We start from the raw sequence: 17195 nt of genomic DNA, 5'->3' as shown, positions 1-17195 counted from the left end.
CCAAGGTTGAGAAATAATGACCTGGAGTGTACCGGATGCTTTTAGAAAATCTCCAGATCAACATCATTTCTAGTTTTGAGTTTGTGTCAGGCAATACCTTCAGCCAGCAGGCAAAGAAAAGATGACACCCAGTTGCAAAAAAAGAAAAAAAAATTGCATTGATTTGACAAGCTGTAAATTGACTTGACAGGAAACCACCCAACGTCTTGGGGGAAGCTACAGTGACTGCACAGAAGATGGAAGTGACGTGCCAGTGAAGAACCTATTCCCATCCCGTTACACTGAGCAGGTATCTTGCCTCAACAGAACCGCTCTCATACCCAGTCTGGGCTCTACCCAGCTCTCTCTCCCTGCATTGGAATTATTCCCATCACCCAAAATTGCCCAGCATGAATGCACAGCTGAATATTCAAAGGGCTCCTTTTGCACTTTCTAGGTCTGCATACGTTCCTGTTTCCAGGCCAGTATGGTAGAACAATGTGGCTGTGGCCATTACTTCTACCCCTTACCCCGTGGAGCAGAGTATTGTGAGTCCACTAAGCATGTAGCCTGGGGTAAGTACAGAGAAAGGGAGGGAAGAATCCACTCGTATCACTTCTCTGTAACCCTCCCTCCCTCAGCTCCTTTTATTGATGAGAGATTGTTCAATTAATACATGCTTCTCTTATTTCCTTTTAGGCTACTGCTATTATAAACTCCAAGCTGAATTTAAAGCAGACCACCTGGGCTGCTTCACTAAATGCCGGAAACCTTGCAAGTAAGTAGGCTTCGAAACTTGTGGAGTTGCATTCCTGGGTCTGGCCAAATTCCACAATGCTTGCTTAGCAATAGAAGATAAGTCAGGGAAATGGAACAAACAGATTTTATCCTTGATACATCCATGCAGGCTGGCCTGCCAATTCTAGCTGAAAAAAAGGAGCACCCAAGCAGGGAAATAAAAGGAGATGATGCACATCTGTTTAAATATTCTCAGATTATTTGAGCTGCAGAGCAATAAATGATGCTGGCAGGAACTTCATCTGTGGGACTTCCCTCAACCATGCAACTTCACTTTTGAATAAAGATGCCAGCTAAAGAGCTTGTCTCAAGTGTGCTGGGTGACACATCTGAAGTTTTTTTTTATTTTTCTTTAGAGTGACAGGGTACCAGCTGTCAGCTGGATATTCACGATGGCCTTCATCTGTCTCTGAGGTAAGAAGCTGATTTTTGTTGCAGGGCAGTGTTTCTCCTAAGAGCCAATTTTGTATAGATGCTAAATCATCAGGCTAGAAACCAGAAGACTGTGAATTCTAGTCTTGCCTTGGTCACAAAGCCAACTGGGTGATTTTGAACTAGATTTTGAACTACACCCAGGCAGGAGGCAACAACAAACCACTTCCGAAAAACCTTGCCAAGAAAATTGTAGAAACTCAACCAGCAGTGGTGGATTCAATATTTTTTTACTACTGGTTCTGTGAGCGTGGCTTGATGGGCATGGCAGGGGAAGGATACTGTAAAACAGGGGTCTTCAAACTTGACAGCTTTAAGACTTGTGGACTTCAACTCCCAGAATTCCTCCTGCAGTCAACTCAGGAATTCTGGGAGTTAAAATCCAAACTTGCCAAGTTTGAAGACCCTTTGCTGTAAAATCTCCAGTCAGAGGTAGTATTTGCCAGTTCCCCGAACTACTCAAAATTTCTGCTACTGGTTCTCCAGAATTGGTCAGAACCTGCTGAATACCACCTCTGTAGACCAGGCAGTCACCAGGATTCAACCCTGACTCAAAGGCATCCCCAAAAAGTATTTCTTAACCTTAGCAATTCTAAGGTGTGTGGACTTCTTGGTGCTAGGGAATTCAGGGAGTTGAAGTCCATAGATCTTAAAGTTGCAAGGATGAGAAATATCTGAAAGCTACGAAGGACCAGATGAATGCTTCACACCAATGGATGCAATAGCATCCTCCCTTTAATGCCCATTTTATAAGTGAAAGGCATGAGGTGGAGAAATCTAAACCAGATCTAACCTATCATTTGGAGAGAAATACCGAAAGCAAAAAAGAACAAGTGCTTTTTTGTGTTCAAAATGCCTTCCTTTCCAAAACTATTTTTTTTTATACCGATAGTTATATGTGTTTATGCATGAGTGGTTAATAGTCCTTGAACTGTTTAAGCTGATATTGCAAATCTATCATTTCAGTCTTGGGTGTTTCACATGCTGAACCGGCAGAATAAATACAATGTCATTTCTAAGAGGTAAGAGCTCCCCCTATAGATGAAATAATATTAAAGCTGTGGGAAAAGGTGTTAAAGTCAAACCAATGGAGTGAAACAGCAGTGCTGAGGTAAAAAAAGATGAGGGAAATGGAGTAAAAGTACAATATATTAACTGCTTCAAGATCAGCTGGAAGTATTGGAATATAAAGTATCTATCAGTATAGTCCTGGTTATATAATTAGTTAATGGTTCAGGATGCTATGCAGTGGTGGGATTCAAATTTTTTTACTACCGGTTCTGTGGGCGTGGCTTGGTGGGCGTGGCAGGATACTGTAAAATCTCTGAACTACTCAAAATTTCCACTACCGGTTCTCCAGAACTGGTCAGAACCTGTTGAATACCACCTCTGATGCTATGAGCTCAGAAATTAGATTAAGTAAATCTTGAATAGTGCAGCTTTTCCTAGGGACTGAACTTCAAGTGCAAAAAACTATTCAGAAGTTCATTCTTCCACAAAATATTAGTTTCTTTTAGACTACCAACCACAAACTGCTGAGTGGTTCAGAGGAAGTTAAAGATCAGCAACAATCCCAGCATCTGAACTGATGCTCATATTAATGACAATTGCCTGACTTATTATATGATTTGCGTATCACAACAGGAGTTTAAAGTAAAATTAGACATCCAATAAAGTAGCTATTAAAAACTGCACTAAAATTGGTATAGATCTGAGGATTCTGCCTTGAAGATTTGGGTATTAAGAGACTCCTATTGCAGATGTATTTGCCTAGCAGAAAGGTTCACTAAACTAAAGGACATTTATTTTAAGCAAATGCGTCCTCAAAGATGACCTACTGAGATAAGATTCTTTCTAAATGAGGCTGGGTGGGATTAAAGTCTTAGACCAATACACCTTTCAAAAAAGACTGAACTCATTCCATCTCTCTTCTATTGCCAGGGATGGAATTGCCAAAGTGAATATATTTTTCAACGAGTGGAATTATAAAAGCAACGGAGAATCTCCGGCTTTCACGGTATGTCCACACATTTGATCGCATGTTTCCAGCAGCCTAAAATATCACAGAGCTACCATCTTTAAAATGTCCTTCTACCGTGTTTCACCAACAATACGGCCTCCCCCAATAGGAAGTCCCAGCATGCTTTATAGGCATAAAATCAAATTAAGCCCCCCACCCAAATTAAACATGCAAAATGGGGGGGAATGGCGGGGGGGCTGACCGTTAGGACGTACTTTTGTTGCATACACAGATATGGTGCTGCCTGCGTTGACCTTGGCATTGGTGGGGCACTTCGTATCGGGAAACCTTCCGCCACCATTGCTTTCCCTTCTCCCTGTGCTGCTGGCGTTTGGCGCAGCCATGCGCGGCCAGCCAGGGCTCCTCCCTGCAACCAGAGCCCGGCGGACACACTCGGCTTCAGGTGCTCCTGTCGCTGCCTTCCCTTTGCCTTCGAAGGCAAAGCCAATTCTTTTAAAAACGATGCCCTACTACCGGTACGACAAAGACTCCCCTGCCCGAGAGGGCAGCCCAACCCCACATGGGGAGGCAAATCTCCCGGGGCCGCAGCACAGGATCGGCCCACCCCGGGAGAAGCGCCCAGCTGCCATCCCTGCCTGGCGCTGGGCAGAGTGCGAAGAGCTTCGCCTGTGGCGCCCAGCGCAGCTGACAGGCGGGCCCTCCTGCCCGGCAGCGGAGCTCTCGCCAAGGCAGTGAGCGCCTCCCCGCCGGACCCTCCGCTCATCCCGCCAGAGCCCTGCGGGCTGGGCAGAGCTGGGAAAGCGAGCCACGGGTGCGCACCCACCTGCCAACCGAAAGAGCTGGGCCGACCTGAGCTTGACTTCCTTCCCAAGTCCCTCAAAGCCCAAACCCAAAGGAGCCACTGGCTGCCCGAGGCAATGATAGCGCCCACCTGTCCACAGGGAGGCGAGGCGACAGCAGTGCTGCTTCCCTGGCCAGCGGGTCTGGCGGAGAGAGCTCAAAGCTGCCCATCCTTTCCACCCCTCGCCCAGCCCGTCCCCATCCCCACGTATCCCCAAACGCACCAGCAACTCCAAACGCTGCAGCAGCATGGGCATCGGGCAGAGGCGCTCACTCGGCAGGGCTCAGCTCGGAGGATGCGGCGCAGGCCATCACCTTACCTCCCTGTCCACAGATGGGTGGGCGCTATAACTGCCTCAGGCAGCCTCTCCCAGTGGCCCCTTTGGGTTCGGGATCGAGGGACTTGGGAAGGAAGCCAAGAGAGCCGGGTCGGCCTGGCTCTTTTGCCTGGCAGGCAGGCGCGTACCCGCGGCTCACTTTCCCGGCTCTGCCCAGCCTGCATGGCTCTGGCAGAATGAGCGGAGGGTCCAGCAGGAAGGCGCTTGCTGCCTTGGCGAGAGCTCCACCGCCAGGCAGGAGGGCCCGCCTGTCAGCTGCGCTGGGCACCCCAGGCAAAGCTCTTCACGCTCTGCCCGGCGCCAGGCAGGGATGGCGGCTGGGCGCTTCTCCCAGGGTGGGCCAATCCTGCACTGCGGCCCCAGGAGATTTGCCTCCCCACATGGGGTTGGGCTGCCCTCTCAGGCAGGGGAGTCTTTGTCGTACCGGTAGTAGGGCATCGTTTTTAAAAGAATTGATTTTGCCTTCGAAGGCAAAGGGAAGGCAGCGACAGGAGAGCCTGAAGCCGAGTGTCTCCTCCGGGCTCCGGTTGCAAGGAGGAGCCCTGGATGGCCGCGCGTGGCTGCACCAAATGCCGCGGCATTGCTCTAAACGCCGCGGTAGCACAGGGAGAAGGGAAAGCAACAGGGGCGGAAGGTCTCCCGATACGAAGTGCCCCACCAACACCGAAGTCAACATCCAAGCCGTCGCCGCCCACCTGCTCGAGGATGCAAGGGGAGGGATTAAGTCACCCCTGAAAAGACAGCCTAGCCGTTTTTGGGGGGATCAAAAAAAATAAGGCCCAGCCTTATTTTGTGAGAAACACGGTAGTTGGTAAAATTCTAGAACTATCTTTTATAGAACCTTCTCCAGCATCTTCCTTTTAGCTATGTTTCCATTTTCAATAGACTGCATTTTCTCACTTTGGATGCTATTTGGAAGGTGACAGACAGAATGCAGTGTCAGATAATGCTAATTATTAATACTAATTAGAGCAATACTTTTAGGCACATCCTAGCCTGACAGAGCAATCTCTCTTCCACTAATCTTAGAATAATTGATGGAGAAGTTCTTAGTCTTAGTTCTTAGCCTCAATCCTAGCAGGAAATTTTGAAATTATTTTCAACTACTGTGAAAGGTTACGCATACTAGGTTGATCAAAAAAACTATTTATTTATCCTCAGTCTACCCATTCATTTAAGCAAACATTTATAGTGAAAATTCACAAAATGTACTCTAGATTTGTATGCTCTGCAAACATTTCTCAGTAATTGACATTTGACCTCCAGTAATTTTGCTATAGGTATCAGTAATTGTAGTTGATACATAACAAAAGACAAGAATCAGAATATCATAGCAGGTGTGAACCAGTAAGCAATAAACATTTCATAGATAGTACAATGACAATGAGTAACTTTACCTTACTTTCATTCAACAAATCAAAACAATAGCCAAAGCTTGATAACCATTTATTTTTGCACGGTATCATTAAGCATTGGGTTAAATTTCAAAATGTAATTTCAACTTTGACAGGATTGATCCTGCTTTTAAGACAAAAGCAGCATGTTTATTCTTATTTATAAACAGAGTGATTTTCCAATTCCTAGAACCAACAACAAATCCCTTAAAATCTAAGGCAATTCCAAAGCAAAATATGCTAGTTCTTCAACCTCTATCAATATATCAGCTGGACACAGAAACAGAGATCTTTTTGAACCACTTTTAATTTTGTTTTGTTTTTTCCTTGTACAGGTGGTAACATTGCTTTCCCAGCTAGGGAACCAGTGGAGTCTTTGGTTTGGTTCATCAGTCCTTTCTGTGGTGGAACTGGCAGAGTTGATTTTAGATTTTTTGATCGTCACCTGCATCCTGGTTTTCCGCCGGCTGTACTCATATCAATCTTCAGACCTTTATACACCCAGCAACTCAAATAACTCTGTTTTCCATAACATCATTTCGGCTCACAAAACTCCACAAGAAATACCTGCTGAGACTGGGATTGCTGCATTGCCATCTTATAACACCTTAGAAACATTAGACTTACACAGAGTTTCCTTCAGAACAGAATAAAATCCAGACCAGGATGCTTTGGATATGACATTATGTATTTTAATTAATGCTGACTTATAGACTCAGCACTTGGAACTAACTTGTTAGCTGGATTCTCACACCCAGAGAAGATAGGTCTGAATTTCTAAAAGAATTCTGAAGATACAGATCCAATGACATGAAAGCACCTTTCTGTCTCACTTTGTCCTTGGTGTCTGCAAGTCCTCAAGTCTGTATTTGTCCACCACCAAACAAAATTAAAAAGATGGATGCTGTGTATTTTTTCCCTATGTATTTTGAGAAATAAGTTTCTACAAATTGATCTTGGTTGTTGCTTTCAATTTCTTTTCTTTGAGGCCACTTGCTGATCAAATTAAAGTCAAATGGACAAAGATATCTAATCCCTTTCTTGTAGGTTAAAAACAAACACAAGCTTTTTCCTATCCCTTGAGATAGCTAGAACTCTTTGCTGATTGCAGCTAAGTATCAGCATGAAGATATGTACTGGAAACTGAGAACAGCTAAACAGGATATTAAAGCTTGCTAGGATTAGAACAACCCTTATACATCGATAAACTTCCATACTATGAACAGTAAAAGATCCCTAATTCTGGGTCCATGAACTACCCAGGTACACTTCAATCGGTGCTTCTTTAAGAAAGCTATAACAAGGATTTTCATCCACTTCTCTTCCTTTTGAGTAGATCCAAACTTTGAAGACTGTATACTTTATTATGCATTTAATATGGATGTTAAGTCTTACTCCGCTACTCATGAGACTAAATATTCAGCTTCTGTATTGTATCTCTTCAATTTCTTGTGTATCTCCCTGTGAATGACTTCAGTTAAACAAGGACCTAAATTCTTTCTCACTTCCTTTGTTCTCCTGGGGCAGTATATTCTTAGTCTTGGGTTCATTCTTGAAGTGAATGGAAGGCCTTCATATTGTCACTATTTCCCATTCAGCAAATAACAAATATCCCTCCAAGAGCAAAACATGGTTATGTGAACATCAGCGTCCTTTTCTCCCTTTCAATAGTATTGTATAAAAAATCCAAGATGGGGTTAGGTCAGACTTTCTAATTTATATTTTTAGAAAGCACTGTTGTTTTAATATAGGTAACTAGTCTGTATGCCAGAGGTTCTGCAGAAACCCACTTACCTAGTATATAGGATGATAACCATGTGATATAAAGAAAATATTAATTTATGAAGATTCTACTAGCATTCCATCAATCTAGGTCCACCTTCTGTATTTCATTTCATCAACAAAAAAGGAAAGACATGGATCTTCAGCCCTTCTAAGTTAAGAATTTTACAGAATTAGAACTTTAATCCTTCTCTCCACAAAATATTTGCTATTTGCATATTACAGCCTGTAAAAATGGAAAGTACTTTCAGCTGTGAGGATTTCCATATTGGCAGTGAAGCAAGAATCAACATCAGTGTTTCTCTCCCAGTGTTTCCCTCTGAATTCTTAATTCTTAAAGATTTTTTTCTGAATTCTTAAAGATTTCAATGTTCCACGACTGCATGTGGATAGCCTAAGCTAGTTCTCCCTTCCCCAAAGTGGACACTCTCTGAATGTTTACTGATATATTAGCTTAACCAGATAAAATGATCATAGCTAACATTTGCGACATTTTTTTTGCAAAAAAAAAAAAAGTGGGGGGGTTGTTCTGCATTTTTAGCATTAGGAGTATCAAATTAAAAATAAATTTCCAAAAATGAAAGAGGAAAAATATCCTGATTTTGATTGGAAAGTATAACTGTGACCGAAACCCAGTGTACCAGTGCCTACAAATCCTATAATCATTCAGGTTTCATTTAAAATGCCTTTCCTGTGTACCCTTCTGATATGTCTTTTAAAAAGTATATTATTGTAATTTGTGTTTGCTTTTCGGAATCCTCTCCATATCTGTAAGTTAAGTCAGTGGTTCTTACCCTGTGGTGCACGAATTCCTGGTGGGGGGGCTGCGATGTTGTCATAGCTTGAAGAAATGTTATGATTTAAATCTTGAGTTAAGTCTTGGTGGCCGTGGCCACAAAGGGTATTTAAAGGGGGTCCAATGTGAAGAAAAGGTTGAGAACCACCAAGTTAAACATTTCAGCAATGACATGTCTCTCAGCACTTCTGTACACACTGTATATGTGTACACATACACTGTCAGCAAGTTATAGCTTCCCATTCCATGAGCTACAGTTGGGAATGAAGATGAATTGTTTAATATACAATAGGACGGTTAATTTTTTCCAATACATCCTTATCAAATCCAATATTCTCTCTGCATTTAAATCAGCACATGATGGAGTTTAGAGAAAATATATCTGGCATGCAGAAGATGAAGTAACATAATGAGGATGGGACTTCAGGCAGTGACTGAAGGTAGATACCCTTTAAGTACATTAGAACAATCCTAATCCCGTGTGCCATATTAACAGTGCAAGACAGACAAGTATTGCTCTAATTTCAGTATGCTGTAGTCTATATACTTGCTTTGATAGCAGCTGGGCAGGATCTTAATGCAACATTTCCATATCATCTATACATAACAAAAGCAGTGCCATCTGAGAACTGTGTTTCTTTTGGTCTTATAACTCTGACTTGAACACAAATAATAAAAAGTAGATTATGAATATGAGAGTTGTGCACCCTTGTATGCATAAACTGGACACAAGTTGTTGTCAAACAGCACAAGGCCTATCGTGACAACAGCGTGCTTGTCCCTTTCATCACTACTTTCTCGTGCAAGGTCAGCAAGTTCATGAATTCTTTTTACAGATGCGAGACCATCATACAACTCTTTTGCACAGTAGCTTTGTGTTTAAACAGAAGGATCCGAACAAATTCTCATGCGCTCTCAACCACTGTATCCAAGAGGTTAGTTGTATACCGTTTATTTCCACAATGGAACTAATTAGGAATATTACACTGTTAGCATTTTGTTCTCTTTGACATTTGTTTATTCTGCTTGTAACAGCTATTTTGCTAAATTTCTTTATGCAAAAGAAATAGAAAATGCATTATGCCAGTATAATGGGGATTAAACAGGAGAGGCAGATTAGGCAAAACCCAAAAAAAGGGGGGGAGGGAAGGGATATTTGTAAACCCTAGTCAAAGGCTGCCTTCGCTCAGGATTCTTCCAAAGATCTTGCCTTCCACTGCTCTTAACTGCAGCCAATTCTGTTAAAATTCCACAAGGGCATTTCAAGTTCAAATTAAGCACAAACGCTGCTCATCTACTCGATGTTCAGTGCAACATCCCGTTGTGCAATTGTACATATCAACTAGTTAAACCAGCATGCAGCCTGTTTTATGCAGCAATGAACAAGAATCCACATGGGTGAAGATCAAGTTTGCCAGCCCTGAAGATCTGTCTGTCTGTCTGTCTGTCTGTCTGTCTGTCTGTCTGTCTATCTGTCTATCTGTCTGTCTATCTATCTATCTATCTATCTATCTATCTATCTATCTATCTATCTATCTATCCAATCTAGATGCCATGCTGGACACTTGCGATCCATCTCACATTGGGTTACACATATTTGGACAATATTGCTTTAGTACTCTTATTTCAGTCTACATCAGGGGTGTCCAACCTTGGCAACTTTAAGACTTGTGGACTTCAACTCCCAGAATTCCTCAGCCAGCTGGCTGAGGAATTCTGGGAGTTGAAGTCCACAAGTCTTAAAGTTGCCAAGGTTGGACACCCCTGGTCTACATTCTTCCGCTTTACTACCTGCAAGTAGAATGCTGTTTCCTCCAGTACTCAGACAGATGAACCCCACTCATTTTAGTGGGTCAAGAAGTATTTGTTAGTGGAGACTGTTAACATGAGCTGGTAGTTACACATGCCAGAAGAACATTATGGCTGCATTCCTCACAAGAACATACCACGCATGTGTGAGAAAGCGGCTGAAGTCCTGTGCATAGAGAAAGTAGTCCCTTGGTTTAGGCAAAGAGGGCCTAGGGAAATGGGGGTACTGTTTGCCCATGCATAAAGATGGAGAAGTAGGGAGATAGAAAGGGAAGAAGCGTAACATACAACATCTATGAAAACAGACAAGAAAAGCAGAAGAAAGCAGCCTAGTGGCCTTTTCTCAAAACAATACGGCAGCAGATTAAACCAAGATCTTGTCCAGAAGAAATCAAGAAGGGGCTGTACCACCTTACTGTGCTTCCTCTCATACTGACAGCAGCATCACACCTTGTGCCTCGGGCTCCTCTTCAGGTGTTGCACTTCCATCAACACAGTCCCACCGAAATAGGAAGAGAATTGTCCAAAGAAGATGGGAACTCCATTCCTGTTCTCCTCCATCATTTCCCCACAAAGGGGAAACAAGATGGGGATTGGCAAACAGATGGACTCTGCAAATGAAATGCTGGTGCATGGCAGTGAACATGCAAAAAATCAGCACCTCTGCAGCATGCTATGGTGAAAGTAGGGTTACTCCTAGCACAGCCAGAACGAATGTTTAGGAGTGCGATATAATTGGTCTGAGGTTAAAATAAGCCCAGTGGGCACCAGTTGATAAGTCCTGTCAGAGCATTACAGCATCTGAGCCCCTGCAACAATATTCTCTTTGTCAACTACTGACACTACAACAAGGCCTCTTACCAAGTTAAGCCTCATCGTTTTATCAGTCCTTAGACTGGAATCAGGAAAACTACCATTCTTCAGCATGTTTAAACTCATATTCACCACTCTCTGTACTCCTTCCACCCTGGAGTCTGATACCTTATTCCACCGAGGAATAAATGAGCATGAGTTCACCTACACATGTCACTGTATATTCTGACAACTATCTCCAAGGGATGACCTGAAAGTAAATGTGGTGAGAAACAGCACATCAAGAAAATATGAATGCATTATTCCAGAATCCTTGGCATTCTGCATTGCTGTTTCCGAGTCATGAAACCGGCAAGGGTCCTCACTTTATAGCACATTGCTTTTAAAAGGATTCTAAATATACTGCAGAGGTTTCCAGGACATAGTTCCTACACTTACTATTCACTAAGGGGCAAGCAGTACAGGGACTTTCCAATTCAGTGAAACCCTCCCTTATCTGTTAATTTAGTCAAATAAGCCACCTAGCCTTTGAGAGCAAGGGTGATGGGACTTCAGGCAGTACACTAGAATGATCCTAATCCCATGTGCTATATTATTAATCTAACCTCTAATTCTGGCAGTATTGGGAATAAAGGCAGACTTGTTCATGGAGTCAAGGTTAATGAATCAAACCAGTAACTTTTCTACTAAATCCAAGCAATGAAACAGTAAAGCAGGGGTCCCCAACCACCGGTCCCCGGACCGGTACCGGTCCGTGGAACAATTTCTACCGGGCCGCCGGTTTGCTGGGCGCCGCCATCTTGTTTTGATGAAAAAGTGCTTCCAGTGAGCTTTTCTGGGTAGAAAGCGGCGTTTGGGTGCTGAAAGAATCCCCGCGCCTTAGTTTCATCGAAGGGGGGGGCGGCTTCGAACAAAACTAAGGCGCGAGGATTCTTTCAGCACGCATGGCAAGGCGAGCCAAGCGACCGTCCCAAAGCTGTCGCGAAGCCCATCGACACAGGTACAAAGGAGGAGTTGAAGGTGGCGGGGAGAAGCGGGGGACGGATGGCTGGCCGGTCGCTCGGCTCGGCTCGCCTTGCCATGCGTGCTGATGCTGGTACCGGGCCGCGGATGATTTTGTGATGCCGGTACCGGGCCGCGGCACAAAAAAGGTTGGGGGCCACTGAAGTAAAGGATGGCTTGCAGTCATCATAAGATCAGAGTTTTGGTCACCAGAGCAACAACAGGAGTTTATATTAAAATCTAAGAGAAAACTCCATCAATTCTGGTTGCATGGCACAATACCAGTATCACTACTATAATGAGACCCAACTTTTCTTCTCTCTATTCTGGTGAAGTTTTTAATAATACTGTTTGTGGCTAAAGGAAATGCTTTCCTATAGACTCACGGGAGAAGACATCTCAGAAGACTCAAGGCTATCTCAGACTGCAAGTGAAACCCTAGGTGTAATCAACAGGCTCCTTCAATTCTCCACAATTCCTCCCCTTAGGCCCACTGCCACCCTCCAAAAACGAGCTGGTCCACTCAGAGGCTGCAGCAGCTGTGAAGGAGGTCAACTCAAATCTGGTAACGGTGCGTTACAGTCTCAAATGGAAGCAAACAAAACTAACAGAAAATCGATGACAAAGCCAGAAAGGAAAGAGAACGAAGAATTGGGTCTGGAAAGGGAAATGGGGTAAGAAGGCTATAGACTGGGTGGGGAAAGGGGGAAGGGACACATTCTCAGGAAAAAAAGTAAACTAGGAACAGAAGCAACAGAAGGAAGAGAAAGGAGAAAACAGAGGGCATGTTACACCAAGCATCCCACATTTAACAAACACCGTTGAGCATCAGGAGAAGGAAATCCCACCACCACCCCCCTCTCTGCCTGCCTCTCATGCAGCAAGTGATATATCTCATGATCTCGAAAGGCAGAACTGTTACTGATCTGTTGGCCTTCAACAGTGCTGAGAGACAAAAGCAGTACCATTTCCCATGCCAGAGGGAAAGCAAACATTGTTGTTTAGCCAATGTTTGTGGCTCACAAACTCAGCTACTCTGATTCCCCTTAGTACTTACGTGCAATTGCAATGACCACAATGGCACAGATCACTCCCAGCATGATCATCATCTAAAGAGAAGAATTACAATGAGCCCATAGAGAACCCTCATACAACATCTCCTTTGGCAAAATCAAGGTCTCCAACAAAGATGGACAATGGACCACTTGAAACTGTTTATTCCAAGTCCATATTCATGTTCATTGATCCAACTATCCCAGTACTCATTATTCTGTCGGGCATCAATTTCCAGGTTCCCATTTATATTTTCCCAGACATGCCAGGGTTTTTACCTGGAAATATTCCAAACTGAACCTATAACTTTAAGCATGCAAAACATTGGCTCTATTTCTGATCTATGGGTCTCCATCCCCTGTTCAGGAAATACACTGTGGTTTTATTATAACAAAGTAGGAAAATTACTTATATAAAAGACTGGAAACGCTGAACAGATGTTTGGCTGAAATGGATAAAAATGAATTGGGGATTTAAAAAGTTTGTTTATAGGAAGAAGGGAACCATGATATGTAACTTGGGGGGATGGGCAGAAATGTTTATTACTATGTAAGTGCTGAAAAGATCAGAAGTTGCTTCTTTCTTTTTTCTTTCTTCTGTTATCTTTCATTTTTCTTTTATTCTTTTATATTTTTTTCTATGTGTCCTTCTTTCCTATGGAAAGAATCTTAATGTAACATTTTCTTGCAATAAAAATATTTTTAAAAGTAGGATTGCCTCAGCAGCTATACATTCAATAAGCTGCTCACTTCTTACTCACCTTACAATTCTTCCACCAATACTTCCTCTTGAGCGCTGCGGCACTACTTTCAAATACTTGGGCACCAGCTTGGAGAGCATCTGCTCGTTCGTCTAATTCTGAGAGTTTCTGATCTCGCTCCAAAACTTTATCCACATTCACACGCATAATATCCACCACCTGAAGAGAAAATATAATTAGCTTCCTAGCAAGAGAGAAAGCAGATGTCAGGCATAAACAATCAGATCCACACGTGAATAATTCAATTAGCTATTTTGTAATTCATGCCTATGACACAAGAATCTTCTCAGATTGCCAGTTTATACTTGAACCAGATAAGGTTCACTGGCATTCAAGAGAAGTCAGACCTAGCTCTCTTGTGCCTACATAGAAATTCCAGACTAATTCCCCATTTGACTCCTCCCCCTGGCATGGCCAGTCTCTCACCGACAGCAGAGGATCACAAAGAACCATTTTATTCACTTACTTCTTCCACCTGTGCTTGAGTCTGTTGCAGGCGCCAATTACTGGTCATATTTGGAGGTGCACCAGGGCCCCCCCCCAGCACTTTCACCTCCTTCCTGTCCCGTCCCTGGGGCATCTTGCTGAGCTGGATCAGACCTGTGGAGACAGGTCAAGTACGAGAGATTATGCAGATGCCTATGTCCAATACTCAGCCAGAAACCAGAACATTAATATATACAACTGTAATTTAGCTACAGGCTTATTATCAACACACAAGAAACCCAAGCACTACAACATGGAAATGACAAAGAGAAATTTATTCAAATTTTCCAAAGAACTGGGCCATTCAGATTCCTGATCTGTTCATCTTTAAAGCAAAAGGACCTTAAGAGGAAGCTGGAAGACTTAGGTCTAACATAAACAAGTATGTACTTGTATAATAATATAATTCACACTATTTTACATTGTTGTACTGCTTATTAATTGTTAATCCAGAGGATTTAGAAGTAGTGGCTTTCTAGATCTAACAAATAAATGTCAAATGCCTGATAGTAATGCAAGAAGTAGTGAAAAATAGCAGAGAATGTAGAAGAGAATGGGTTCAGTACCTATTAAATCAGGGGCCGAAGTAGCTCACATGGTAAGATGCTAGGCCTCTGCACCGCTGAGGTTGGCAGCTTGGCGGTTCGATTCCTGTGCGCGAATAAACCGCATAGGGACAAGAAAGGAGCCTTCCCCGAATGCCTACCTGTATTCAGGCGTCCCGGGGATAAAGATAACACTGCCTGAAAAAATCCTTTCACAGAGGCAGGCAGCCACCTCGGTGATCCCTGGCTAACATGTGTCATACGCTAAATAAAATAAATAAATAAACTATTAAAGCAAAGGACGCAACTATATTTCAGATGTAGTCTTTCTCTCCCCCAAGAACAACTATTTATTTATTTAATTTATATGCCACCCATCTCACTACTAGAGCAGTTCAGGTGTTACAATTCAATTACAAGTCAGGAGATATATTGGAGCATTGCTCTGACTCATCTGGGCTCTTGAGGATACAAAGAACTGAAGCAGAGTTCACAACAAGCATCGTAGGCAAAATTTCATGGAAATCCAGTGCATGGCAAGTGAAGGTTCAATGGCACGGTTGTGACAACTCATTTTAGCTGCTAAATTCAAGTCATAGCAGTGTCTCCTCACCGAGAAAATGCAAGTAAGATGACACAGCCATGTTCACTCAACTCTCCCCTTACCTCAGCAACAATTTTTTTAAGAAAGGGGGGGGATTATTTAACCCTCTCATCATCTTCTATAAGACACTATTATTTGACTCATTATCAGACACTGATTATGAAGTGTGCTGAATTCATACAATGTACTACTTGAGTAATGTTAACAGAAACAATTAGAACTTGAATGGATAAATGAAAAGCAAGTCCGCAAGCATAAAAGAACTGCTGTGTCATGAGGCAGAAACATTTACCAATAAGTAACATTGTTAGATATATTTGGCTTTACTGCAGGAGGAGGAATAGGTCAAAGAAACCACCAAATAAATCAGTTTAGATAAACAACGATGAATTTTCCAAGGGGGGGGGGCAGTGGGAAAAACTCATGAAGGTTACAGACTAATTAATGACCAGGTTGGCAAAAAATGCCATCAGAAGCTTCAGACAATGTTTCGGTAAGCAATCTTGCCATTATCCCACAGATGAAGGAGGAGACTGGAGAAATGCAATTATGGAAAAGGCAAGAAACAGAACAAAACTTCAAACTTTCTGTTCCACAAGCAAAGAAATATCTGCAGTCATTTGCACGCAAGCGCCCTGCGCATACACCAGTATTTGCTTCTCTTTTCAATGATGAATCCTCCTCCATCATCAAATTGCTCTTTCAGCAGTTATTATTAGGGGGCCAACTTGAATGCTTCTGAAATTAACCAGCTATCTTATTACCCGGGTTCACACATGCACCTCCTAGGAGAAAGCCGTATCAAGCAGAGTTTGGTCACACAAAACTCGTGCTGCGTTTTTATTTCTTCATACAGGGACAATCGCCTGCGCTAATATACCGGTACATAAACTTTTAAGTCCCGGCTTGTACGCAAGGCAAAAAAAAAAAAAAAATGGCCTTTTCGAAGATGCCTTCTAAAGTTCTGTGAAAATGCCCCTCTCCTCCATTGCCACCTATATTACCACTCAAGAAACCCGCTGGAGCCTCCGGCCACCGGATATCTCTCGCCTGAAAACTATTCAGGGGCCGGGGGCAGGAATCGCAGCGAGGGGACGGGGAGATGGCGAAGCACCCGCTTGCCACAAGGAAAACTGCGGAGCCACCAGATGGGATGAGGCATCCGTCCCAGTTCCATCCCGCTTCGGCACCGGACTACCGGAAAAAAAAAAGGAGAAAGGGAGAGGAGGGGGGCGGGCGGCGATGCTGCAATGCGCAACTCGGCAAGCGCCGCAACCGTGCGGGAAAACCGGCCGCGCATCCCAGGTAGGCAAGCACCGACGAGAGCGTCCGTCCCGTTGCTACTCACATGGCCGGCCTCGGCTCTAGGAGCCCTTTGTCGTCTTTTTCAGGAGAAAATGCACGAAGCAGCGCCAAGGGTCGACGGCCGTCCGGTGGGAACGGACCACGCAAGAGGGTCTCCACCGGAGGCTATCGAAAATTACTGCAGCAGGAACCTCGCCCCCGCTCCCGGGTTTTATGCAAGGGGAGGGGCGGTCCTCTCGGCCCCGCCCCGTCACGCAGCGAGCCAATGAGGGGCGCGTTCCTATCACCACATGCCCCCGATTGTTGCCGGCAAAACTCAGCCAGCGAATCCGCGTTCTCTGCCTTTAAGCGCGAAGGCCTCAGCGACCAGGGGGCTGCGGTTCGATGTTGGGCAAATTTGCATAGTTTTATTTTTATTCATTCATTCATTCATTTATTTATTTTTGTCAATTGCTTACAAGATAATAGGTATAAGTAA

At 43.6% G+C, this 17195-nt stretch overlaps 2 protein-coding genes across 8 annotated transcripts in view; one reads left to right on the top strand and one right to left on the bottom strand.

The window, feature by feature from the left end:
- SCNN1A (sodium channel epithelial 1 subunit alpha) overlaps positions 1-6671 on the top strand; it is a 28467-nt gene extending 21796 nt beyond the window's left edge. For all 3 annotated transcript variants that reach the window (XM_087954048.1, XM_087954047.1, XM_026688029.2), the window contains 7 exons: positions 191-289; positions 437-554; positions 679-757; positions 1134-1191; positions 2176-2231; positions 3151-3226; positions 6098-6671. In XM_087954048.1, coding sequence (XP_087810174.1) covers positions 191-289; positions 437-554; positions 679-757; positions 1134-1191; positions 2176-2231; positions 3151-3226; positions 6098-6415 — 804 coding nt within the window. In that variant the 3' untranslated portion in view covers positions 6416-6671. The remainder of the gene's footprint in view (positions 1-190; positions 290-436; positions 555-678; positions 758-1133; positions 1192-2175; positions 2232-3150; positions 3227-6097) is intronic.
- Positions 1-16924, bottom strand: part of VAMP1 (vesicle associated membrane protein 1) — a 60877-nt gene extending 43953 nt beyond the window's left edge. Inside the window, exons 1-5 of one of the 5 annotated variants that reach the window (XM_026688030.2) lie at positions 16761-16920; positions 14244-14377; positions 13778-13936; positions 13022-13073; positions 12111-12702 (exon numbers count right to left, since the gene is read on the bottom strand). In XM_026688030.2, the coding sequence (XP_026543815.2) occupies positions 12686-12702; positions 13022-13073; positions 13778-13936; positions 14244-14357 (342 nt within the window). In that variant the 5' untranslated portion in view covers positions 14358-14377; positions 16761-16920 and the 3' untranslated portion in view covers positions 12111-12685. Of the gene's footprint in view, positions 1-12110; positions 12703-13021; positions 13074-13777; positions 13937-14243; positions 14378-16760 lie in introns of those variants that run through there. The other 4 variants (XM_087954049.1, XM_087954050.1, XM_087954051.1 and 1 more) reach the window with 4 other exon arrangements.
- Positions 16925-17195: the final 271 nt, after the last annotated feature.

This window comes from Notechis scutatus, chromosome 2, assembly GCF_049901735.1.
Source record: "Notechis scutatus isolate UNSWTSFEM ecotype Mainland chromosome 2, rNotScu1.2, whole genome shotgun sequence".
Classification (NCBI taxonomy): domain Eukaryota; kingdom Metazoa; phylum Chordata; class Lepidosauria; order Squamata; family Elapidae; genus Notechis; species Notechis scutatus.
Note: the sequence above shows the minus strand (reverse complement) of the source record. Positions and strands in the feature narration are given on the sequence as shown.